The sequence below is a fragment of the Sus scrofa genome, chromosome 8 (genome assembly GCF_000003025.6).
Source record: "Sus scrofa isolate TJ Tabasco breed Duroc chromosome 8, Sscrofa11.1, whole genome shotgun sequence".
In the NCBI taxonomy this organism is placed as follows: Eukaryota; Metazoa; Chordata; class Mammalia; order Artiodactyla; family Suidae; genus Sus; species Sus scrofa.
In genome coordinates, this window is record NC_010450.4 from 65,441,727 (window position 1) to 65,467,236 (window position 25,510).

A 25,510-nucleotide genomic window follows, 5' to 3' on the forward strand; every position below is an offset into this window, starting at 1 on the left:
ACTCTTTACTCTGGCAGTTTCTCAGGAGTGTATTTGCCTTGAGTGCAAACTTGCGAAATGAGATAATGTTTCCCCCGGGACAAAGAGCAAGCAGGATTGTTCACTGCTTGCTATAAAACAGCAGGTCCCTGAGCTCAATGTTCCTTTCCTCTAAGGAACCCACCATACGTGCAGGCATCCACTAAGCCCTCTGCACTAAACAGGTGGAATTGGGAGGACGGAAGAAGGAAACAAAGCAAATATGATACTCATACTTCTTACCATACTCTGAATAATAAAGTCCTTAGTCTCTGACCCAGGAACCTCATGTTTTCTTCCAGCAGCCATGAAACTGAAATAGGCTAACTTATAAGCTTGTACATAGAGTAAAATCAAGTCATATTAGACCCAGGACATACTGAATTTAATTTGTGTTCCACTAATGCTGGAAAATTCTCAAGCATAATTTATTTGAATATTGCCTTTTCCTAATGTTCTTCTAGAAGACAAATCTCATAAATTAGACCTTTCTGTTCAAGCTCTCATTTCTTTTCTCTTTAATATTTTCTCTTATTTCTGTCTGCTGTAGTTTCAGTAATATCCTAAGCTCTGTCTTTCAATTCATTAATTCTTATTCCAGCTGTATCTATCAACTGTTTAATCTATTCATTGAGAGTTAATTTGTTTTTAATGGCCACACTCGTGGCATATGGAAGTTCCCTGGCCAGGGACTGAATCCGTGCCAGGGCTCACTATGCTGCAGCTACAGCAATGCCAGATCCTTTAACCCACTGCACAGGGCCGGGAATCAAACCCATGCCTCTGCAGCAACCCAAGTTGCTGCAGCTGCATTCTTAACCCACTGTGCCACAGTGAGAACTCTGACTTAAATTCTTTTTTTTTGGCACACAGAAGTTCCTGGGCTAGGGATCAAACCCATGCCACGTCAGTGACCCAGGCCATAGCAGTGACACCACTGGATCCTTAACTGCTAGGCCACCAGGTAATTCCTTCATTGAGGTAATATTTAAGACTATATATCTGCCTGATTGTTTTCGATAGTGTCTTACCTTCATACTGTAAATTTAATCCCTTCTTTTAAGATTTAGTCAACTTGAATATCTGTATTTTATAGCCTTTATCTAATAATTCTATTATGTGAAGTTCTTGGAGGTTTAATTCCATTGTTTGTTATATCTATTGACTCTTGATCATGCTGAACTGCTTTTTCCTGTCTTATTAGTCTATATTATGAACATAACCTCATAGGGGCTTTATATAGCAGAATATACTGTGGTGTGGTTGAGGCTATATTCCTCTACATCCTTCAGTTTTGTTTCTGTCTGGCATTGCAGAGTATCACCAGCTGAATACTACTTTTTAAATGATGTACTTAGTTTGGGAAACTTTATAGACTACAATGGATTATAAAGTTTACTCCAAATTTTTGTGATGGCAGGCCTATGGTTACGAATTCTCAGAGAAGATCTTTTTTTTTTTTTTTTTTTTTTAAATCTAGAGCTCAAGAGAAAACAGACAAGTGTTTTGTTCTAATAGACAAAGATTGCTCTCATACACCCTTTTCCTAAGGGCAGAGCTTTCTGAGGATTCACAGAGTTGCAATGAGGTAGTAAGTCTCAATTCCATTTCTCTATCTCCTGAAGACACATTTTGTTATCTTGTTTCTGTGTGACCATTAATTCTCAAGAAATGTGGTTCCTTTTTTTTTATCAGTAGTAGTTTATTTAAGCACCTTTTTTTTAACTTTTTTATTACTCAAATGAATTTATCACATCTGTAGTAATATAATGATCATAACAATCTGATTTCACAGGATTTCCATCCCACAGCCCAAGCACCTCCCCCCACCCCCAAACTGTCTCCTCCGGAGACCACAAGTTTTTCAAAGTCTGTGAGTCAGCATCTATTCTGCAAAGAAGTTCAGTCTATCCTTTTTTCAGATTCCACATGTCAGTGAAAGCATTTGATGTTGGTGTCTCATTGTATGGTTGAGTTCACTTAGAAGAAATGTGGTTCCTGAGACAGGCAAACCCTGTCCCTGAAGTGACCACAGACAAAGTTTACAGGCCTTCTTTTAGCTACCTATTCATTTTTGGTCTCTGAGCACTTCCCTTATATCATTCTGAGCTCATGTAATCATTGAAAAGAAAATCTATTAAGCAGTTCTACTGCAGAAAGGCTATGAACCATCTTTGCAGCAGGATGGATTTCAAGTTATCCAGACAAGAATGGAAATCTACACTATTTTTCAGTGCTTGTAATATTGTGATTATATTAAGAAACATATATTTTGGCCTTCATTCAAGGTTACAGCATACAGCTCCTAACACTCTTGTAATTGCCTATATAGAGGCATCCTATGTGATATTTAGTTTTGGTGAAATGAATGTTTTTTTTTTTTAAATTCATAACAAGCCCTTTCAGCCATACCTGAGCTTATGTTAATGAGGTGACTTCTGCAAAGCTCCTAAGAATGGGGGCTGTTTGTTAGAGGAACCAACCTTAACATCTGAAGGTCAGAACTTTCAGCCCTATATCCAAGACCTCTGGGGAGTGAGGAGGGGCTGGAGATTGACTTAATCACCAATGGCCAATGTTCTAGTTAATCATGCTTACATAATGAAGTCTCCACAAAAATCTGTGAGCCAGGGGCTGAATTAAGGGAGCTTCCAAGCTGATGAATATGTGGAGGTACTGTGAAGGTGGCATACCTGGAGAGAGCATGGGACCTCAGTACCTCCTTTCCCCATAATACCTTGACCTGTGCATCTCTTCTATCTGGCTGCTCCTGAGTTATAGCCTTCTAAAATAAACTGGTAATCCAGTAAGTAAACTGTTTTTTTTCTGAGTCTGTGAGCCACTCTGGCAAATTAATCAAACCTGAGGAAGGGGTTGTGGAAACTTCTAATTGCAACTGATATGTAGACAAAAGAAAAAGAAATGCATATTGCTATAAACCAGTGAGTTTGGGTAGGTTTTCATGCACATTACTGTGAAAACAGCTAACTAATATAACAGCTTTGTCAGTAATTCTTAGGCCCTTTCCCTAAAATGTAGTATTTAAAAGGTATTAGTCTAAAAAGAGTCATTTAAACTGAAATGTTTTGTTCTGCTCAATACACTAGGCTAGTTATCCTATATTAATACTTAATGATCTGCTTTGGAATCTGTCACTAACATGCAATATAAAATGAAGTACTAACCTGGTATTTATCTAAGAAGGAGAGATCTGTGCTTTCATTTAAAGGAACAGAAGATGATGTGACATGAACATATGGATTTAATTCTGCAATATGCTGAAGTACAGCTTCAGCCCTAAAACAAAAAAAAAAAAAAAAAAAAGAAAGAAGAAAAAAAGACCTTTACCACTCTTTTGTTCAATAAATATACTCAATCTTTCAAACTCGGACACTTTGTTAACATCAGAGGAACCTGAATATTATAAGATAAAATTTCAATGGGAATTTAATAAACTGGAGAGAAAAAAAGAAGCTAAGGCTTATTTATCTTTACAGAAAACTATACAATCTTAAGATGTAGCATACTGTTGTATTCCACAGTAAGTCACACAATTCTGAAGTGTACCCTTACAGGTCAATGCTCCTTAAGTTTATTAATGATTCAGCAATTAAAAAAAAAAAAACTCCTTTAATCATGTTAAAGAAAAAAATCATTCCTAATTAATGATGTGAATGTACTAAAAATTTGACAAACATAAATCATGAAATGTTGATATCCACAGTTGAGTTAAACAACTACAAATGAATTGGTATTCTGGATACAGAAAATATTCTAAGTAACTGCAACATATATATAAACAAAACCTGTGATAATACATCAAAATATCTTCACCTGTTTCTTGAATTAACAACATCATCTTCACAGAGAAAGAAGTTTGTTCCTAGATCCCATGCTTGGCATTTTTCTGTATCATGAATTGTAACTGCCTTCAAAAAAGAGAAAAATACCTATGTAAGTCAGGAATAAGACAAGGATGCTCACTATTTCGAATACTATTTACATTGCATTGGAAGTATGTGTTAATTAGACAACAGAAAGTAATTAAAGGCCTAAGAACTGAAAAGGACATGAAGCATTCACAGATGATATGACTTTATCGGGAAACCAGAAAAGTTCCTGGAAAAACTACTTTCAACAGTAAGAGAATGTAAATTTAGAAAAGCAGCATGTTATATAAACCAACATACATACAAAAACTTAAAAATTCACATAAACATTTCCAAATGTTCCATATTCAAAGCAAGAAAGAAAACTGACCAACTGGAAAAGTATGTATTTACCTTATACCATAGGCCACAAATCTTAAAAAGGGGCAAGGTATATAAATACCAAGTATATTAAAAAATGCATAAGGTCCTTTGAAATATTTATCCACGTTCAACTCTGCTCAAGAATGAAATACCGGAGTTCCCATCGTGGTGGAGCGGAAACGAATCCAACTGGAACCATGAGGTTGTGGGTTTGATCCCTGCCCTTGTTCGGTTGGTAAAAGATCCGGTGTTGCCATGAGCTGTGGTGTAGGTTGCAGATGCGGCTTGGACCTGGCACTGCTGTGGCTGTGGTGTAGGCCAGAGGCTACAGCTCCGATTAGATCCCTAGCCTGGGAACCTCTACATGCCACAGGTGCGGCCCTAAAAAGACAAAAAGACACACACAGAAAAAAATCAGGGAAGGGAAAACTACCAGTTAAAAGAAACCAAATTCAGGAAGTTCCCCTTGCAGCTCAGCAGTAACAAACCCAACTAGTATCCATGAGGATACAGGTTTGATCCCTGGCATCATTCAGTGGGTTAAGCATCTGGCATTGCTGTGAGCTGTGGTGTGGGTCACAGATGTAGCTTGGATCTGGCATGGCTGTGGCTGTGGCATAGGCCAGCAGGTGCAGCTCCAATTTGACCCCTAGCCTGGGAACTTCCATATGCCACAGATGCAGCACTAAAAAGCAAAATAAAAATAAAAAAAGAAACCAAGTTCAGAATATGGACTTTGCTTGAATTCTGATTGGAACAAAATAAATATTTAAAGTAATTCTTTCATAAAACTGGGAAAATTTGAACTCTAATTCGATACTTGACGACTGTGGTGGTAAGCAGGCTTCTAAGATACCCCTTAATGATTCCCACTTCCTGGTATTCAGGCTTCTGAGTAAACCTCTCTCCTAGTGGTTTTATGCTTTTGATGACTACAGAATAGGTGACGGAAAGTCACTTCTGACATTAGGTTACAAAGACTGAGATCTGTCTTGCTAGCACATTCCTTTCTTGTTTTCTTGCTTGCTTACACTGATGAAACAAGCTGCCATACTGAAAGCTGCTCTGTGGAGAAGACCACATGGCAAGGAATTGAGGGTGACTTTCAATCAACAGCCCAGCAAATAGCTGAGGTGGGAATGTGAAGTGGCACAATCTTGCCAGCGAACCCTGTCAATAACCACATGACCAAGTTTCCCCTAGCTTCAAGATGACTGCAGGCTCTGCCAGCTTTGTGAGACTCTCAAAATGAGGAATCCACTAAGATGCACCCAATTTGTGACCTAAAGAAAATGCGACAAGTGCTGCTGTTTAAGTTGCTAAATTTTGGGGTGATCTGTTTGAGGTAAAAAATAATTGTTTTAAGGGTAGCAATGATATTAAGAAACTGCCACATTTTTAGGTATGAAAATGATTATCGTGGCTATGTTTTCAATAGACACCCTTATAGAACTATAAACTGAAGAATTTAAGAATAATAGGATGTTTGAGATTTATATCAAAATCATCTGGCAGTTAGTACGCAGTGGGGAATGGGAAAGAGATGCACAAAACAAATTTGTCTGTGAGCTGATAATTGCAGTTCCATGATGGGTACATGTTTTTTTTTTGCTAAAACTACTCTTTTTCTGTATCATTTTGACATTTTCTATAACAAAAATATTTTTTAAGAGGAAAGTAAAGCATTAAAAACAATTTTGCTACTAAATTAAGAAGCAAAAATCAGGCCAAAGTATAAATATTAATACCACTACTGATAAAAAAAAAAGAGTTAATAACAAATAATTCTTCTTACCAAGGGCATTTACTCACCTTAATTCCTGCAAGAACAAGATTCTTTGCTATAAAGGGTGAAAAAAAGGAATAGCTTAATATTAGGAAGTGTGTATTAGATATGTCTTCACTGAGCCTGGTCTCACCTCTGACTAAATAATTTTAACTTCTTTTACTATTTTTTTTTAACTTTTCAAGATTCTGTATTTATTAATCATAATCTTATTTCCTTTCTTTTCACATCTCCCCCCCCACTGTACAGCATGGGGATCAAGTAATTCTTACATGTATACATTTTTCCCCCCACCCTTTGTTCTGTTGCAGTATGAGTATCTAGACATAGTTCTCAATGCTACTCAGCAGGATCTCCTTGTAAATCTATTCTAAGTTGTATCTGATAACCCCAAGCTCCCTTCTTTTACTATTTAAGAAATACTGTTTACTTAGAAAATACAGATGAACAAAAAAGGAAGAAACTAAACTTTCCATTACCACATCACTCTTAAAATTTTAGTGTACCCTTCCAAATATGATGTCATGAATATATATGTGTATATCCTCTACCATAATAATTAATGGATGTAGAAAAAGATCCTTAATAGCTATCAACATCACAAAAAAGCAAGACAGTCATTACCAGTTCCTTGAGGAAGAACGAACAGTATCATGTAATAGTCTTGTCAAAAAAGAAATCAAAACTGAATATGATGATAGTTTTGGATTTAATTTCTGTTATAGAAAATAATACAAGGGAAAGGAATTAAATTCTGCAAGGAAAAGGAGTTAAATTCTTTAAATTATGCTGCTCCAGAAACGAATCAGACTAGGAACCATGAGGTTGCGGGTTCGATCCCTGGCCTGCTCAGTGGGTTAAGGATCCGGCATTGACGTGAACTGTGGTATAGGTCACAGACATTGGCTCGGATCCCGCATTGCTGTGGCTCTGGCATAGACCGGCGCTACAGCTCCGATTAGACCCCTAGCCTGGGAACCTCCATATGCCACATGTGCGGCCCTAAAAAGACAAAAAAGATAACTTATGCTGCTCAAAAGTGTCATATAAAATTATGAATAGAAATACCACTTACCAATTTCCAAACCGAGACCGCCCATACCACTTAAGAAAACATGGGACCTGGCCATCTTCTGCATTGCTGTGTCTCCAAGAACATACCTCTGTCGACTACATGTAAAACACAAGGAAAAACAAATAAGTTATTTCACCAAAATTGTATATCCTTTAAAGTTATTTGCCAACTAATTACTTGGCAACTAGATCCTGCCCACAGACTTGTTTTTCATCACTGGCATAGTGTTTAAAATTTCTGGATTAATTGCCAAATATATGACATACTTTGAAAAATTAGAAGATTTGGCACCACAGTCCACATTCCCGTATGGCTAGAGAAGTGAGTGGGAGTTGCCCTGTTTAGAGAGGGAGGAGAATTAATTGTGCTCTAGACATGCCTGGTTTCCATCCTGCTCCTCTCATTTATTACCTCAGTGGCCACTACAGGCATTTGGGTTTGCCACCTCCACCTGAAGCCTTTCACAATGTAAAGGATTTCTCAAGCAAAAAATTGGTTTCCTTCCTGGAGTTTAAATAACTTAAAATTAACCCGTTTTCAAACATTATTTTAAATATAAAAGCTGATAAATTATACAAAGGACCTTATTACATCATCCATCCAAACAGCCATAAGGCAGAGGTAGTGTCAGGATGGGAATTTCAAAAAAACACACATTGGTAATGAAAAAGAGTCAGATATAGTAATAAAATCAATAGTAGAGCTTATTTTAAAGAACAATCATAAACCTGAAGCTATACAAATTTTTGAAGATATGGACATTCAAAGGATTCTCCTGAGAATCATTTGAAAGATGAGTTTAGAATAAAAAAATAATTTCAGAAGCCCTTGGGTTGCAAGTGTTTCTTTTAGAATTCACATATGCACACATACTGGTTTAAGGCATGACTGTTTACATATATGTGTGTGTGGGTACATATATATTTAACTTCCCTATTTTAGCTACTGAAATTAAATATATATATTTAACTTCCATATTTTAGCTACTGATATTCAATATAAAAGCCCTGAAAGTGGTCTTCTGTCTAATAAGAAGAAACGTTATAAACACAGTCTTTATTATTTCCTTATTTCCCACAACATATAATAAAGCCTAGACTTTTTCTTTTTAAATTGGTATTCACTATTTTTGCTTCAAAGATAAAATCGACTCATTTATGAAATATTTATTGAACATCTACGATAGTATGCATGGAACAGTGTATTATATAGTCTTAAAATCCTTATTTGCATACCACTAAACAATATATTTAAGTTCTATCTTGGAACTTTACATAAATGGGATCATTTTGAATGTCTTATCTCGCTTCTTCAAGGAAATTATACATAAAAGATTTATTCATATCAATGCATGGAGATGTTCGTTAATTTTTATCTGTTGTTTTCTATTACTGTATTGCACTATGCTATTAAGGATATACCATAATTCAGCTATTCTATGGTTTTGGACAGTTACCAATAATGTGACTGTGTATTCTTAAACATGTCTAATGGTACAGGTGTAACAGTTTCTATGGTGCATATTCTAAAAGAGGAAATGCAGGGTTAATTATTAGATAACGCCAAACTGTTTTCCAAAGTGGAGGCACCACTCTGCCTGGCAGTGTATCAAATTCCCTCAGTTTCACATCCTGGATGTGCAGGAAAATTTAACATAGCAGGACTGATCTTTAGCCTGCTCACAGGACTAGCTCTTGGCTGGTGACTGTGAACTTGGCTTTTGAAATGTTTCCTATGCTAATAGTTTTACTTTTCTATCCCACCCTCCCCCCAGCTGGTTTCCTGAAATAAAAACTCCTTTTTAGGTCTCCTTTTCTAAAGTACACATGTAAAACCAACTGATCATAAAGAGCACCCCCAATTTTTTTTGTTTGTTTTGTCTTCCACGGCATATGGAGGTTGCCAGGCTAGGGGTCTAATTGGAGCTGTAGCCTCTGGCCTATACCACAGCCACAGCAACGCCAGATCCAAGAGGCATCTGCGACCTATACCACAGCTCACGGCAATGCTGGGGTCCTTAACCCACTGAGCAAGGCCAGGGATCAAACCTGCAACCTCATGGTTCCTAGTTGGATTTGTTTCAGCTGTGCCACAGCAGGAACTCTGAGAGCAGCCCAAATTTTGATATATGGTACTTTAAATGATTACTTCCCAATTTTAATCATGATTCTTTGACATATGGGTTAATCTGAAGTATATTTTAAAATTTCTAATTTTATGAGGAATTTTATAATTATCACTTATGTTGACTTCTTGTTTCAAAGCACTGTGACCAGACATCACAATCTACACAGTTTCACTTTTAACATTTGACAATTTCTTTGGTCAGTTTTACACGTTCCACCTGTTTCTGAAAAGACTGTGTACTCTACAGTTGTTAGATGCAACAGTCCTTGTACGCACATTCATGTCTATACCTGTTCTTTTTGTCTGTTGTTCTTTTTGTCTGTGTGTTCTTTTTGTCTGCTTGTTCTCTTGATTACTAAAGGCTATATATATATATATATATATATATAGTATTTTTTTTTCTGCTTGTTCTCTTGATTACTAAAGGCTGTTCTTTTTGTTCTTTTTGTCTGCTTGTTCTCTTGATTACTAAGGGCTATATATATATATATACATTTTTTTTTTCATCTTTTCAGGGCCACAATTGCAGCACATAGAAGTTCCCAGGCTAGGAGTTGAATCGGAGCTGTAGCCGCCGGCCTACACTACAGCCACAGCAATGCAGGATCCTTAACTCACTAAGCAAGGCCAGGGATCAAACCTGCGTCCTCATGATTACTAGTCAGATTCGTTCCCGCTGAGCCACAAGAGAACTCCTTAAAAGCAACATTTTAAAAATGCCTTACTAGGATTGCAAATTTGTCTACTCCTCTATATATACTGAACAGTACTAACATGTAAGAATAACAGCTAATGCTCAGTGTTTAATACATACCACACATTGTTTCAATGTTTTGTGTTAACTCAGTTAATCCTCAACAAAAATTCTCTAAGTTCTACTTTTATTCCCATTTTTACAGATAGGAAAACTTAAACACAGAGAAAATAAGTTATTTAGAAATAGTGAGGCAAGATTCAACCTTAGCATCCATACTCTTATTAACCACTGTGCTAGACTGCACATAGATTAAGAAAGTCAAATCATTCTAGACTGCTTATAGGAAGAAAACCAAACCAGTTTCCGAACCTAACTCTTCCCTACCCTGATTCCCAAGACCTAAGAACAACACCTTCAATTCTTTTAGTTATTGCTTCTAATATTTACCCTGTTACTTCTCAATAACATGTTTGTACTTTTATTTCTTGATTTTTCTTTTATATATTGTGTATTAACATCCAACTAAGAAAGGTGGAATGACTTTTCTGAATACAAACCAGTCAAATTGTTTTCCTGTTTTAAAAACTTGAGGGTTTCCTAGACTCTAATATGAGTCACAGAGCCATTCATAATCTAGTCTCTGGTTGGCTCTTTAGTCTCACCTTTGTCTTTCTACCATCAAACTCCATGTTCCAGGTTATTAAACGTTTTCAGTTCTCCAAATATGGTATTTTTTCTCTTTGTCTGTTAGACAGTTTTCTAGAGTATTCCTCTCCCCCAATATTTTGTGCTTGAGTAATTCCTACTTGTCCTCAGGTCTCAAATTATGTATTACTTTCCCCATGATGCTTCTCAATACCCTTAACCTTCCTCAAGACAGTGCAGGATCATCCTTTATATGCATCCATAACATCCTTTATTCAATTGTTATTAACACTTATCACAGTAGGAGAGTTCCTGTCGTGGCGCAGCAGAAACGAATCTGACTAGGAACCATGAGGTTGAGGGTTCGTTCCCTGGCCTCACTCAGTGGGTTAAGGATCCTGTGTTGCCATGAGCTGTAGTGTAGGTCACAGATGTGGCTCGAGTCTGGCATTGCTGTGGCTGTGGCGTGGGCCGGCGGCTACAACTCCAACTGGACCCCTAGCCTGGGAACCTCCATATGCCGTGGGTGCAGCCCTGAAAAGACAAAAGACAAAAAAACAAAACAAAACAAAACAAAACCCACTTATCACAGTATATTTTTACTATTTGTTTGTCTATTTTACTAGGAGACTATAGATTCCTTAAGGCAAGGCCTGCCTTTACTTACTACTGTATCCCAATGACTACAAGGGCCTGGAACATAATGGATACACAAAAGCAATTTGCTAAATTAATGAAAGAAATGAAATGGCACACAAGAACAACAACCCTTTTATGCCCTACTAAGCAGAAGACTTGAATTCTTTTTTCTATGTTCACAATGATAAGAACTACATTAAGAAACATTTTTCATTGCAGACTTAAACTTCATTATTTTAAGATTGCTCAGGGAAATAATGAATAGCCATGACAAAAATGTGACTGATTATAAATGACAAAGAACATCCAGACAAAAGAATAAAATTAAGATGTATGAGCCAAGGTTTTCCAAAGAATCATATAAATCTCGGACAGATTCTCAGTTACCTAAATTATCTACCTTTTCAATGTTTGGCCACCAAGGGGAAGGGTACTAAGTTGTGCCTACTTTGTGCCAGGCAATGTCAGGTACTCTGCAACTGATGCTTAAATCTTATGAGATGGATTTAAAGAGCTGAGAGTGTAACTTCAAGCCCAATATTGTTATACTGCAGTTGACTGTATTAAGTGGATACGCAACATACCAGTGAAATGTATCCAGTAAAAAAGAAAGTTCCAAGGCTCTCCAGTCTACTTTTAGAGAGCCCTATTTATCAAAGATTCTCCCTTTTACCAAGGCACAGTATCTCCCTGTAGTTTTCACCACTAGTCCTAATTTTACCTCCTTGGGGCCATAGGGAATTCGTATAATCCCTCTCCGATGTGACAGCCCTTCAAACATTTGAAGATGGTATTCAGATTCCAGAGTCTTCTTTCTCCAGGCTAAAGATCTCCAGTTCCTTAAACAATTCCAAACATGACATCATTTTGAGTCCCCCTCAACAGTCTAATCACTTTCTTCTGGATGTGCTTCAATTACCTTCATGTATTCATAAATTTATTAAAACACCTATTTAAAGCCAGGAACCTGCACTGTGTGGGGCACATGATAGCAACAACCTCATATGAGGTACTTTGAGGATTAAATTAAGATAAAATATACAAAATACCTAGCAGGATATCTGTGATATGTTATTGGGATAGATAAATAATCAAATAATCCATTATTAAATACTACATACAGAAGTACCAGAAACTAAGGGAACCTGAAATACTGAAGAAGTGCTTATCTCTATCAGTGGAGGTCATGGAAAGCTTCACAAATGAGGTTCATCCATGCTGGAAACTGAAGACTTAATAAGAGCTAAAAAATTAATCAAAGAAGGAAAAGCATTCTATGCCAAGAAAAAGAAAAGCATGAAAAAGAATGGCATATAAGAAATTTGTAGTATATACATAAGACTTCCATTTCTGGCCATAGTTAAGTAACAGAGACAGATTTATCTTCTTCCTGCCTTAAACAACTGAAAACTGGACAACATAAATAAAACAAAAGATTTCAGACACTGGACAACAGGAAAGTCAGGGCAGTAATCTCAGAGGAAAAAAACAGCTGAGGTGGGCTTTATGATTGTCCTAGCCACTGCCTGGGGAGTTCCCAGGCTTCAGAGGAAGAAGGGAAACCCAAACAGAGCCTGACGGTCTCCTCAAATTGAAGAAGAGCTGCAATTTCAAGGAGATTAGAATTTCTGAATAGAGAGATGAAGAGAGAGAATGTTGGAGATCTTAGAGGGTTCTCCTTGCGTTTTCAGCTAAGACAGATGAGGAGGAGTTCCCTGGTGGCCTAGTGGTTAAAGGATGTGGCATTGTCACTGCTGTGGCTTGGGCTTAATCCCTGGTCTGAGAACTTCTGCATGCTGCAGATGCAGCCAAAAAAAAAAAAGAAAGAGATAAGGAAATAACCTCAAGCTGGGGAAGGAACTACCTCAAAAGTGCACATAAAACAATCACTGCTGTTTAAACAAGTCCACAAATAGTTATGTGTTTCCCTCCAGCAAGGTGGAAAACCTTATAATATGGAGGGCACTAGACGGAAAAATTAGCCCCAGAATTGAGTCTTTTATGGTATCACCTAACAAAGCTTAAAAAGTAGGTCTTGAGAAAATAAATTGTTTTCAATTTAACTGTGTCCCTGAAAAAACTCAAGAACATTTAGAAGATTCAAAATTATCCAGCACCCAAAAAGGTAAAATTCATAACATCTGACATACACTGAAAAATTACGATATGCAAAAAAGCAGGAAAATATAACTCATAATGAATAGAAAAATCAACAACAGAACAGATTTAGAAATGACAGATGATAGATGTGTAGACAAAGACATTAAAACAATTAAAAATATAATACATATGCTCAAGAAGCAACAAAAGTCCTAGAAATGAAGACTAAAAAACCCTAGATGAAAAAATACACAATGAAAGGAATTAACAGATTCAACACTGCATAAGTGAACCTGAAGTCACAGCAATAGAAACTTTACAAAATGAAACATAGAGATTAAAAATAAAAGACAAAAAAATAAATAGAGCTTAAGTGAGCTGTGGGACAACTTCACTTGGTCTAATATATGTGTAACTGTGGTCCCTGAAAGAGAATGGAGAAAGGGGTAAGAGAAAAACATATCTGAAGAACTAAAGAGCTAAAATTTTTCTGGGAACACAATAAACTCACAGACCATAATGCAAACAAACCAAAGAACAAGACATATAAAGAAAACTAAAATAAAGCATACCATAATTGTTTAAAACAAGTGATGAAGAAAAAGTACTAAAAGTGATCGGAGAAATGAGACCATATGATTTTTAGAGAAAAGGTAAGAATGACAGTTGACTTTCTCCCAGGAAGCAGTATAAATCAGATGACAGCAGACATTTTTAAAGTACTGAAGACACTGCCAACCTAAAATTCTTTACCCAATTTCAAAATAGGAAATAAAGACTTCAGTAGACATATGAAAGCTGAAAGAATTAACTGCAGGCAGACCTTCACTTTAAAAAATGTTAAAGCAAATCCTTAGAAAGAAAGAAGATACCAGATGGAGATCTTAATTTAGGCAAAGGAATATAGACTACCAGAAATTACAAATTTATAGATAAATACAAAACCTCTTTTCTCTTATTTTTATTTTATTTTATTTTTTTGTATTTTTGCTATTTCTCTGGGCCTCTTCCGCGGCATATGGAGGTTCCCAGGCTAGGGGTTGAATCGGAGCCGTAGCCACCAGTCTACACCAGAGCCACAGCAACACGGGATCCGAGCCGTATCTGCAACCTACACCACGGCTCACGGCAATGCCGGATCCTTAACCCACTGAGCAAGGGCAGGGACCGAACCCGCAACCTCATGGTTCCTAGTCGGATTCGTTAACCACTGCGCCATGACGGGAACTCCTCTCTTATTTTTAAAATCTCTTTTAAAGATAATTGATTAAGCCAAAACCAGTAAAGAATTGTGAGTTTATAACATGTAAAAGTAAAATGTTAAGACGACAACAACTCGAATCAATAACTCAATATCCTGGGACAGGAGAAATAGAAATACAGTGTTAAAGCTTTCTTACTGGAGCTCCTGTTGTGGCTCAGCAGTAACGAACCCAACTGGGATCCATGAGGACATGGGTTCAATCCCTGGCCTCGCTCAGTGGGTTAAGGATCTGGTGTTGCCGTGAGCTGTGGTGTAGGTCTAAGACATGGCTTGGATCTGAAGTTGCTGTGGCTGTGGTGTAGGCCGGCAGCAGCAGCTCCAATCTAACCCCTAGCCTGGAAACTTACATATGCTGTGGGTACGGCCCTAAAAAGACAAAAAACAAAAAACCCCCAATTTTCTTATACTATAAAGGAAGTGATACAGTAAGATTTTAGTAATACACAGTGGCTCTGTCCTCTGATTCCCCACAGATACTGAGGGATGATTGCACAGGAACATGCCATTAAAGGAAATAAAATATAATTAAAATGTTCAATTATTCAACAAAATAAAGAGGAAAAAAAGGAAAACCAGTAACAGGGAGATTAAACAATTAGAAAACAAACAGCAAAATAGTATCAACATTCCACATTAAATGTAAATGGTGTAGACACTCTATTAAAAGACAGACTTATGGAGTTCCCCTTGTGGCTCAGTGATAACGAACCTGACTAGTATCCATGAGGATGTGGGTTCCGTCTCTGGCCTTGCTCGGTGGGTTAAGGATCTGGCATTGCCCTGAGCTGTGATGTAGGTTGCAGATGTGGCTTGGATCCCGCATTGCTGTGGCTGTGGCCTAGGCCAGAAGCTACAGCTCTGATTCAACCCCTAGCCTGGGAATTTCCATATGCTGCGGGTGTGGTCCTAAAAAGACTAGGGAAAAAAAAAAAAAAAAAAAAACAGACAGACTTACAGATCAAAGGAACAGAATAGAAAGCCAGAAATAAACCCATGCACTATGTTTTGGAAACCAAATAAGATACTTCTAAATGACACATGGGTCAAAGAAATCAAAGGAAAATTACAAGGTTTTCTAACTGAATGAAAATGAGGACATATTTGTCAGGTACATATTAAGCAATGCTTAAAAGAAAATCTTCAGCATAAAATGAATATAGTAATAAAGTTAGAAATATCTCAAAGGAGGCGGAGCAAGATGGCAGAGGAGTAAGAGGTAACACACAGTTCTCCCACAAACACATCAAAAAAACACATCTACATGTAAAACTACTCACACAGAGCATCATCAACTGAATGTTGGGAGAAAAACTTACACCTCCAAAAAGGGCAAGAAACTCTTGACATAACTGGGTAAAACAAAAGAAAAACGGAGAGAGAAGAGGAATCAGGACGGGACCAGAATTCCCGAGAGGGAGCTGTGAAGGACAAAAGGAACCCACCTCCTGGGAAGTCACCTAACTAACGGCTGAGTCACAGAGAAAAGTGCAGCAGCTGAACTGAGAAGAGCAAAGCAGAGTGAAAGCCACACAGATCATCTGAACCACTGGCCAGGACACCACAGCCTGAGACGCTCGGGCTGGGGCTGGGCACTGAGACTCAGGCTCCAGAGGTCAGTCCTAGGAAGAGAACTGGGGATGGCATGAGGGGCTAAGAAGCAGTGTACCATGGGCTAAGGAGGGGAACACCATGGGCAGAGGGAACCCAGGAGAAGGTCCGGACCTGCAGGAGAGGCAATGTGCCATTGCTGGGGAGGGGAGAGGAGGAGGGATGGGCTGCCATAGGAAATTTGCTGGGCTGGAACATGTGCATGCCCACAGGCGTATTCTACCAAACATACAAAGAGGAACTTATACCCATTCTCCTTAAACTTTTTCAAAAGGTTGAAGAAGAAGGAACACTCCCAAAGACATTCTATGATGCCACCATCACCCTAATTCCAAAACCAGACAAAGATACCACCAAAAAAGTAAACGAATGGCCAATATCTTTCTTGAATATAGACGCAAAAATTCTCAAAAAATTTTATTTTTTATTTTTATTTTATTTTTGTGTTTTTAGGGCTGTACCCGCGGCACATGGAGGTTCCCAGGCTAGGGGTCTAATCTAAGCTATAGCTGCTGGCCTACGCCACAGCCACAGCCATGCCAGATCCTTGACCCGCTGACCCGCTGATTGAATCCCTAACCTCATGGTTCCTAGTCATATTCGTTTCCACTGCACTATGACAGGAACTCCCCAGAATTTTTATATATATGTATAAAAATACATTATGATCAACTTTGTTTTACTCTAGAAATGGAATGCAATGTGGCAAGATACTCTAAAAGCCATCTTGATTGTAATTCACAACATTAAAAAGCTAAAGAAGAAAAACCATATAATCACCTCAATGAATGCAGAAAAAAAAGTTTGATAAACCCAATATCCATTTCTGATTTAAAAAAACAAAACAAGGAGTTCCTGCTGTGGCTCAGTGGGTTGATGATCTGACTTATCTCCATGGAGGCACAGGTTCAACCCTCAGTCCAGTGCAAAGAGTTAACGATTCAGTGTTACTGCAGCTGTGTCTCAGATTCAATCCCTGGCCCAGGAACTTTCGTATGCAGCAGGGGCAGCCTGAAAAAGAAAAACAAACAAAAAGCCCCCACAAAATCCTAAGCAAACTAGTAACAGAGGAGCATTTCCTCAACTTAGTGAGGGATATCTACAAAGAACCTATAGCTAACATCGTACTCCACTGTGGAAGAATGAATTTTCCAAAGATCAAGAACAGAAGTTGCCTGCCTTTACCACTTCCATTCAACACTGTATTGAAGGTTCCAGCCACAGAAATAAAACAAGACAATGAAACAAAACACATCCAGACTGAAAAGGAGGAAATAAAACTTCTTTATTTTCAAACATGACTGTCTGTCTAGAAAATCCTATGGAATTTACAAAATAATTTACTAGAACTAATAAGTGAGACTAGTAAAACTGCAAGATTAGAAGTTAAAATGCGAAATTGTGCAAGATCTTTGCACTGGTAATTATATAACACTACTAAGAAACAGTAGAGAAATAAATGGACAGACTTACCATATTAATGGTTCTTAAAATACAATAGTTAAAACATCAATATTCCCCTAGCTGAACTATAGATGCAAAACAATCTCAAACAAAATTTCAGGATTTAAAAAAAAAGACTCAACATGTTGATTCTAAAATTCATGTGGAAATTCAGGTACCTAGAAGAACCCAACCAACTTTAAAAAAGAAGTCAAGGCATTCCTGACGTGGCTCAGTGGTTAAAGAATCTGACTAGGAACCATGAGGTTGCGGGTTTGATCCCTGGCTTCGCTCAGTGGATTAAGGATCCAGTGTTGCTGTGAGCTGTGGTGTAGGTCGCAGGTGCGGCTCGGATCCTGAGTTGCTGTGGCTCTGGCATAGGCTGGTGGCTCCAGTTCCGATTAGACTCCTAGCCTGGGAACCTCTACATGCCGCAGGAGGCCTAGAAAAGGCAAAAAGACAAAAAAAAAAAAAAAGAAATCAAAGTTGGAGAAATTCACTCCTATATCTCATGATTTACAATAAATCCATAGTAATCAAGATAGTGTGGTAGGTACTAGCATGAAAAGCGACATATAAATTACTGAAAATAGAAGATTCCAGAAATAAAGCCAGATATTTAGTCTATTGTATTTCACCAAAGATAGCCAGGGAATTCAATGAGAACAGAAAATCTTCAACATACGGTGCTGAAACACTGGAAAGCTATAATGGGAAAAAAAAAAACCAAACTTTGATCTCCACCTCATACTATGTGCAAAAGCTAGCTTGAAGTGGATCACAGACCTAAATTTAAGAGTTTATACCATGAAACTTCAAGAAGATAACACTGGGAGTTCCCATCGTGGTGCAGTGGTTAAATAATCCCACTAGCAACCATGAGGTTGCGGGTTCGATCCCTGGCCTCACTCATTGGGTTAAGGATCTGGTGTTGCTGTGAGCTGTGGGTGGTGTAGGTTACAGACGAGGTTCAGACCTGGCATTGCTGTGGCTCTGGAGTAGGCCGGCAGCCGCAGCTCCAATTGGACCCCTCGTGCCTGGGAACCTCCATATGCTGTGGACAAAAGACAAAAAAAAAAAAAAAAGGTAACACTGGAGAAATTCTTTTTTTCGTCTTTTTTAGGGCTGCACCCCAGCATGTGGAGGTTCCCAGGCTAGGGGTCTAATTGGAGCTACGGCTGCTGGCCTATGCCACAGTTGCAGCAATACCACATCCGAGCTGCGTCTGCTACCTACACCACAGCTCACGCCAATGTTGGATCCTTAACCCAATGAGTGAGGCCAGGGATCGAATCTGCATCCTCTTGGATCCTAGTCAGATTTGTTACTGCTGAACCACGATGGGAACTCCCACTGGGGAAATTCTTAGTGTCCTTGAGTTTTGCAAATATCTACAAAAGCTTTATAGAGACATTTCACCAAAGTAGATATATAGGAAAGAGGTTCATGAAGATCCTCAAGACCATTAGTTGTTAGGGAAATGATACACACTACACTAGAATATTAAAATTAAAAAGACTGAACATACAGTGAACATGTAAGGCAATTCTAATGCTTATATACTACTGGTGGAAATGTAAAGTGGTACAACCATTTGGAAAACATTTTGGCATTTCTTAAAAAGTTAAAAAAAACCATACACGTGCCATATAACCCAACATTCATTTCTAGATAACTGTCAAAGAATAAATGAAAGCGTCTATCTAGAACACTGTCAATCAACTATAATGGAAAAAATAAAAAATTATAAAATAAAAAAAAAGAAAGCCTATGTCTATTCTAAAACTTACATATAAATTCTCAAGGCAGCCTTATTTACAATAGCCCAAACCTGGAAAAAACCAAATGCCCACTAACAATTAGTAAGTGGTTAAATAAATTATAGTATATTCACATAATACAACTCAGCAATAAAAAGGAACAAATTACTGATAAGACATCATATATGAATCTCGAAATCATTATGCTAAGTGAAAGAAGCCAGACTCCTCCAAAGGTATATATACTATCACGACTCCATTTACATAAAATCCTAGAAAATAAAAATGGTTCTATAGAATAAAAACCAGATCAGTGGTTGCAGCCACTGCAACCACCTGGAGATGGCAGCCAGAGAGAGAAGAGAAGAAGGGATTATAAAGGGGCACAAAGAAAATGTGTATCTGTGATGTTGTGGTAACTAAATCGGGATGATTTCATGAATATATAGCTATGTCGAACACATCAAATTGTACACTTTAAATACGTACAGTTTACTTTATATTAATTTACACCTCAATAAAACTATAGAAAACATGTATTTATGTTGGGAGACAATACTTCACAGGTCTTTCAATTCCCGAATGTCTCTCTAGATATGCTCAGTAGGCAAGGTCCTGACCGCTTTTTACTTGGGCCTTTTCTAGGGTTGTGTTTGTAGCATGTAACTTTGAGGTATGAGGTGAGTCTCTGTCCAAGACAAGAAGGAGGCTTGCTTACTGCTTTGGATGTATCCCTTCAAGGCAGGGTTCCTCAGAAGCAGAAAGCAGCCATCTAGGCCCCTAGCATCACCCCCACTGGACTTGGGAGCTGACCAAAACCATTGTGATGTCCATACTATCTGCTATATCATAAGTAACGAAATCTTTTTTTCTCTTATGCGGATTCTTCATATCTTCTGTTAGCATCCGCTAAACAATAATAGGCTGGCTTCTAGTTTGTAAATAAAGCAAAATCAAGTCCTAGACCCTGACAACATGCACATAAATTTTGCCAATGCTAAAGAACAGGATGTTGGAGGGTAAAGTGGTGAGAAGTGATACGGAAGCTAAAAAGAAAGATATGACCATAACTCATGGTAAATAATTAGAAATCACTGGACACTTAAGCACTATTCTCCATGACTAATTTGTAATTTATACACATTTTTCCAATTAAATATTTGTTGAATAAATGCATGCATTCAAAAAAAGAATAACTGAAAGAAATAATCAGACCTAAAAGGTTAATATGGAAAGGTGCTTAACGTCACTAATTGTCAGGGAAATGCAAAACCACAATGAGATATCACCTCACACCTGTAAGGACTGCCATTATAAAATAAAATAATACCCCAGTAAACAGCAAGTGTTGGTGAAGATGTGGAGAAACTGGAATCCTTGTTCACTATTGGTGGGAATGTAAAATAGTCCAGCTACAAAGGAAAACAGTATGGAGGTTCTCTAAGAAATTAAAAACACGGAATTCCAATCGTGGCTCAGAAGAAACAAATCTGACTACCATCCATGAGGATGCAGGTTCGATCCCTGGCCTCACTCAGTGGGTCAAAGATCTGGCATTGCCGTCGGCTGTGGTGTGGGTCACAGACTCGGCTCAGATCCTGAGTTGCTGTGGCAGTGGAGTAGGCCAAGTGGCTATAGCTCCAATTTGACCCTTAGCCTGAGAACTTCCATGTGCTGCAGGAGTGGCCCTAAAAAGACAAACAAACAAACAAACAAAAAAAAAAAAAAAAAAGAAAAAAGAAAGAAATTAAAAACAGAACTACCTTATGATCCAACAATGCCCGATTATATATTAACTGCTATGTATGAAACCTAAACTGCTATATGCTATAATTCTGTCAAACTGTAAGTGAACTGTAAGCCTACTTACCTAGCATTGCAAATAGAAAATTTAATCTCTGGTTTACTGAAAATTATGTTTATTAATTAGCCATAAAAATGTTTCACATTTTTATGAAGGAGGGACATAAAAATGTTTCACAAAGATTGTAAAAAATAGGAGTTCCTGTTGTGGCTCAGTGGTTAACAAATCCGACCAGGAACCATGAGGTTGCGGGTTCGATCCCTGGCCTTGCTCAGTGGGTTAAGGATCTGGCGTTACCATGAGCTGTGGTGTAGGTCGCATATGCGGCTCGGATCCCGCGTTGCTGTGGCTCTGGCTTAGGCCGGTGGCTACAGCTCTGATTAGACCCCTAGCCTGGGAACCTCCATATGCCACAGGAGTGGCCCAAGAAATGGCAAAAAGACAAAGAAAAAAAAAAAAGACTGTAAAAAATAATGAAAAAAATCACCCCAATACTATCTCGAGGAGTTGTCATTTGTTATCCCGAGAATATGATCAGAAGGACATTAAGAACATCATAATTAGAGATTTAAGGTGACTTCTGAAGTATAATTATAGTCAGGAGACCATATGGTAAAATAATTTTCACATAAGGAAAATCAAGTTAGTTTTAATCTCTTTTTCTAAGTGTACAGTGCAAAATAGGACTTGAAATAAACATACCAGGCGGTATATATCAACTCCTCCTAAACTTCTCAAAATTGACTCTGCTTCCCACATTAAAAAAATATAAAAAGAAATTCAAAATACATAATGAACCTATTGTTCCAAATTCTACCTACATAATATCTTTTTTTTCATGATTATATATAGAGGAAATCTATGAACTTTTAAGCTGAGATTACACTACCTTCCATGCAAGCATCTCAAAGTTTTCAAGTATTTTAATTTCATGAAAAAATATGGTAAAAAATGGTTCCATTGAATTCCATTCAGATCATAGCTCTTCAATCACAAAATACTTCTTTCCTGACTATTCAGTGCAAACATGCAGTGTTGTTTATGAGATTACACTGAAGTAAACATAGTCTCTAGATGCTACTGTATAACTAAAAGTGAAATGAATTGTTTTTCATGAGACTCCTACACCATTAAGAACATAAATATGTACTCCTGTCTAGAATCTAGAGATGTATTTTGTAGTGGATAGCAAAATCATTCTTAGTCATATCACCTAAACCTAAAAGCAATCAAGATATAACCAGCCTACTATAGCTAGAAAAAAAATTGCATAAATGCTAATTTCAATTCTTAGGATGTATTTACAAAATTCTGCATAGTCCTAATGGTGTCTTTGAATAGACCACTCCATTCCTTGAGAACAATGAACAGGGAAAATAAGTTTCAGTTTCTATAAGGTTCTTACCTGTATAATGCATCATCGATCTCCACAGATTCTGTTGGCATGATGGGCAAATTTGTATTCACACTGAATAAAGAAAACACAACTTATAAGGGCGAATATGGTTATTTAATACTCACATTATATAAGGCGAAATTCCAGTATGTAATATAATGTATACCAGATATATATCTTATTCTTTACCACTTTATTTAGATTTTTAAAAATAAGCCAAAATGAAATTTGTTGACTGCCTATTCTTGTGTTTATTATAAAATTAGAGCTTGTGGTCATTTTATTCTCAGGTGCTGTTTTATCACTGCTATACATATATTCTGATGGATCTATATTTCAGCAATTTTGTTAGAGTGCCCCATAAACCTTCTCTAATATACACACTCTCCCTAGATAAATTTCATTCAGTCCATGCGATTTACCTTATTCTGATGATATCTAAGTTTATTTCTACATGTCTGATCTCTCTTCTACCTCCAGATTTTATGCATCTGCCAGAACAGCATCTCTATTCTGAAGTTTAACTGGTATCACAAACAAAACATGCTTCAAATAAGAGTTAAATTCTCCTTGCTTAATCCATTCTTCCCCACTCTTTCCCAACTCACTTGGGATCACCAAGTAAATGGTACCACCATTAGTCATTTGCTGAGGCCAAAAATCTAGGGGTCTTCTTAACTCCTTCCATTCTTTTCCTTCATTTGTGAGTCCTGTTAGTTCTACCCTCAAAAGGGATCTCAAATCTGATCGCTTCTCACTATTTTAGTCAGTGCAATCTCAGGCCATACCATCAACATACCTCATTTGAACTACTTCAAAGGCCTAACCAGTCTATTTCTATCGCCTTTCCCCTTCAGCTTATTTTCTATCTAACACCTAAATCTCTTTGAATGTAGTCAAACATTTCTCCCTGACTTAGAACTATCCTTCAGTGAGTTTCTTTCACTCTTACAATAAAATTCAAACACCTTACCATACTTAAAAGGGTCTTATGGAGTTCCCATCTTGGCTCAGTGGTTAACGAATCCGACTAGGAACCATGAGGTTGCAGGTTCAATCTCTGGCCTTGCTCAGTGGGTTAAGGATCTGGCGTTGCCGTGAGCTGAGGTGTAGGTCGCATGCAGATACGGCTCGGATCCCGTGTTGCTGTGGCTCTGGCATAAGCCGGCGGCTACAGCTCTGATTAGATCCCTAGCCTGGGAACCTCCATATGCCGAGGGAGAGGTCCTAGAAAAGGCAAAAAGACAAAAAAAAAAGGGGGGGGTCCTTAAACCTGTTTCCTAATTATTTGTCCAACCTCAACTCCCACAACTCTCCCTCTTGCTCATTATCTTCAGCCACACTGGCCTAGTTACTGTTCCTCAAAAAGCCAAGCTTGCTATCACTTCACACTTGCTATTCCCTCTGCCTGGAAGGTTCTTCTTCAGATCTTTGAATAGCTGATTCTTATCATTTAAGCCTCTATTAGAATACTACTTCACAATTGTTGGACCATTCCTGATCACCACATTAAAACTGTGGGGCCTTCCTGGGACACAACCCTGACCCTACTACTTGTCCGTAGAAAAGTTTTTGGCCTTCTAGGCCTTCCCCAAGGTCTAAAATGCAAATTTAATCAAATAAGTGAGAAAATGTAGGCACAAAGGAGAGCAGTCAAGCACGACAAAATAATCATAGTTTAGCCATAAAACAAAATTAAAGACTTTTAGTTTCTTCTTAAGGTCAATAGATAACATTCTGAGCCATATCTCTGAGTTGTCTTGCAGATATTGAACTCCTACCAGGTGGAAGAAGTTAACTGCATGCTGACCAGCAGCACACAGACCCCAGACAGATTGGAACCAGAAGGTTGATGACTGAGATTCCAAAAACATTACCCTGTTATGTCACCATCAACCAATCAGAGAATTGAGCACAAACTGATTATTTATCTGATGACCCTTTCCTACAGATTGTCTTTAAAAACCCTCCCCTGAAAGCCAATGGGGAGTCTGGGTTTTCTGAGCATGAGGTGCCTAGTCTCCTGGCTTGGCTCTGCAATAAACTCTACTTGCCTTCACCACCACGCAGTGTCAGTAGATTGGCTTTGCCATGTGTCAGGTGACTGGACCCAAGTTATGTTTGTTAAATGACTCCCCTCCTCCTCAGGTGGCTCCATAACTTGTTAACCAGCTGTATTTTCTTCAAATTTTTATATTAACTATTTATCATCTGCCCTCCCTACAGAATGATGATCCGTTAGGAATTCAATACCTAAAACAGTGCCTGGCATTCAATAACAACAGCCATAGCTGTGCCACAACACTGTGCCACGTATTGTTTTTTGTTGTTTTGTTTGTTTTTTGTTTTTGGCTGTACCCATAGCATGTGGAAGTTTCCAGGCCAGAGATGCAGCGCACGCCACAGCACCAACCCAAACCACTGCAGTGACAATGCCAGATCCTCAACCTGTTGTGCCACAAGAGAACTCCAGCCACAGTTTTAAGTGCTTTAGATATACAAATCAGTTACCCCTCTCAAAAACTTTATAAGACAGGCACGGTTACTATCTCCACTGAACAGAGGTAAAAACCCAAGACTGACAGAGATTAACTTAATAACCTGCCCATGGTCACAGAGCAGGTAAATGGGAGAGCACTGAATCTAATTAGTCTAGCTCTAATTAGTCTAGTCTACTGCCTCTTACAGGAGGCATAAAGAAAGCACTCCAGGGAGTTTCTGTTGTGGCTAAGGGGAAACGAATCCAACCAGGAACCATGAGGCTTCGGGTTCGATCCCTGGCCTCGCTCAGCAGGTTAAGGATCCATTGTTGCCATGAGCTGTGGTATAGGCCAGACTCGGATCCAGCTCGGATCCGGCTCGGATTCCATGTTGCTGTAGCTGTGGTATAGGCCA

General features: G+C 38.1%; 1 protein-coding gene across 2 annotated transcripts in view; it reads right to left on the reverse strand.

Moving 5' to 3' along the window:
- UBA6 (ubiquitin like modifier activating enzyme 6) overlaps positions 1 to 25,510 on the reverse strand; it is an 89,772-nt gene that overhangs the window by 60,669 nt on the left and 3,593 nt on the right. The window contains exons 2-6 of one of the 2 annotated variants that reach the window (XM_003129053.6): positions 22,625 to 22,687; positions 7,133 to 7,227; positions 6,084 to 6,112; positions 3,853 to 3,947; positions 3,204 to 3,315 (exon numbers count right to left, since the gene is read on the reverse strand). In XM_003129053.6, the coding sequence (XP_003129101.4) occupies positions 3,204 to 3,315; positions 3,853 to 3,947; positions 6,084 to 6,112; positions 7,133 to 7,227; positions 22,625 to 22,687 (394 nt within the window). Of the gene's footprint in view, positions 1 to 3,203; positions 3,316 to 3,852; positions 3,948 to 6,083; positions 6,113 to 7,132; positions 7,228 to 11,961; positions 12,080 to 22,624; positions 22,688 to 25,510 lie in introns of those variants that run through there. The other variant, XM_013978752.2, reaches the window with a different exon arrangement.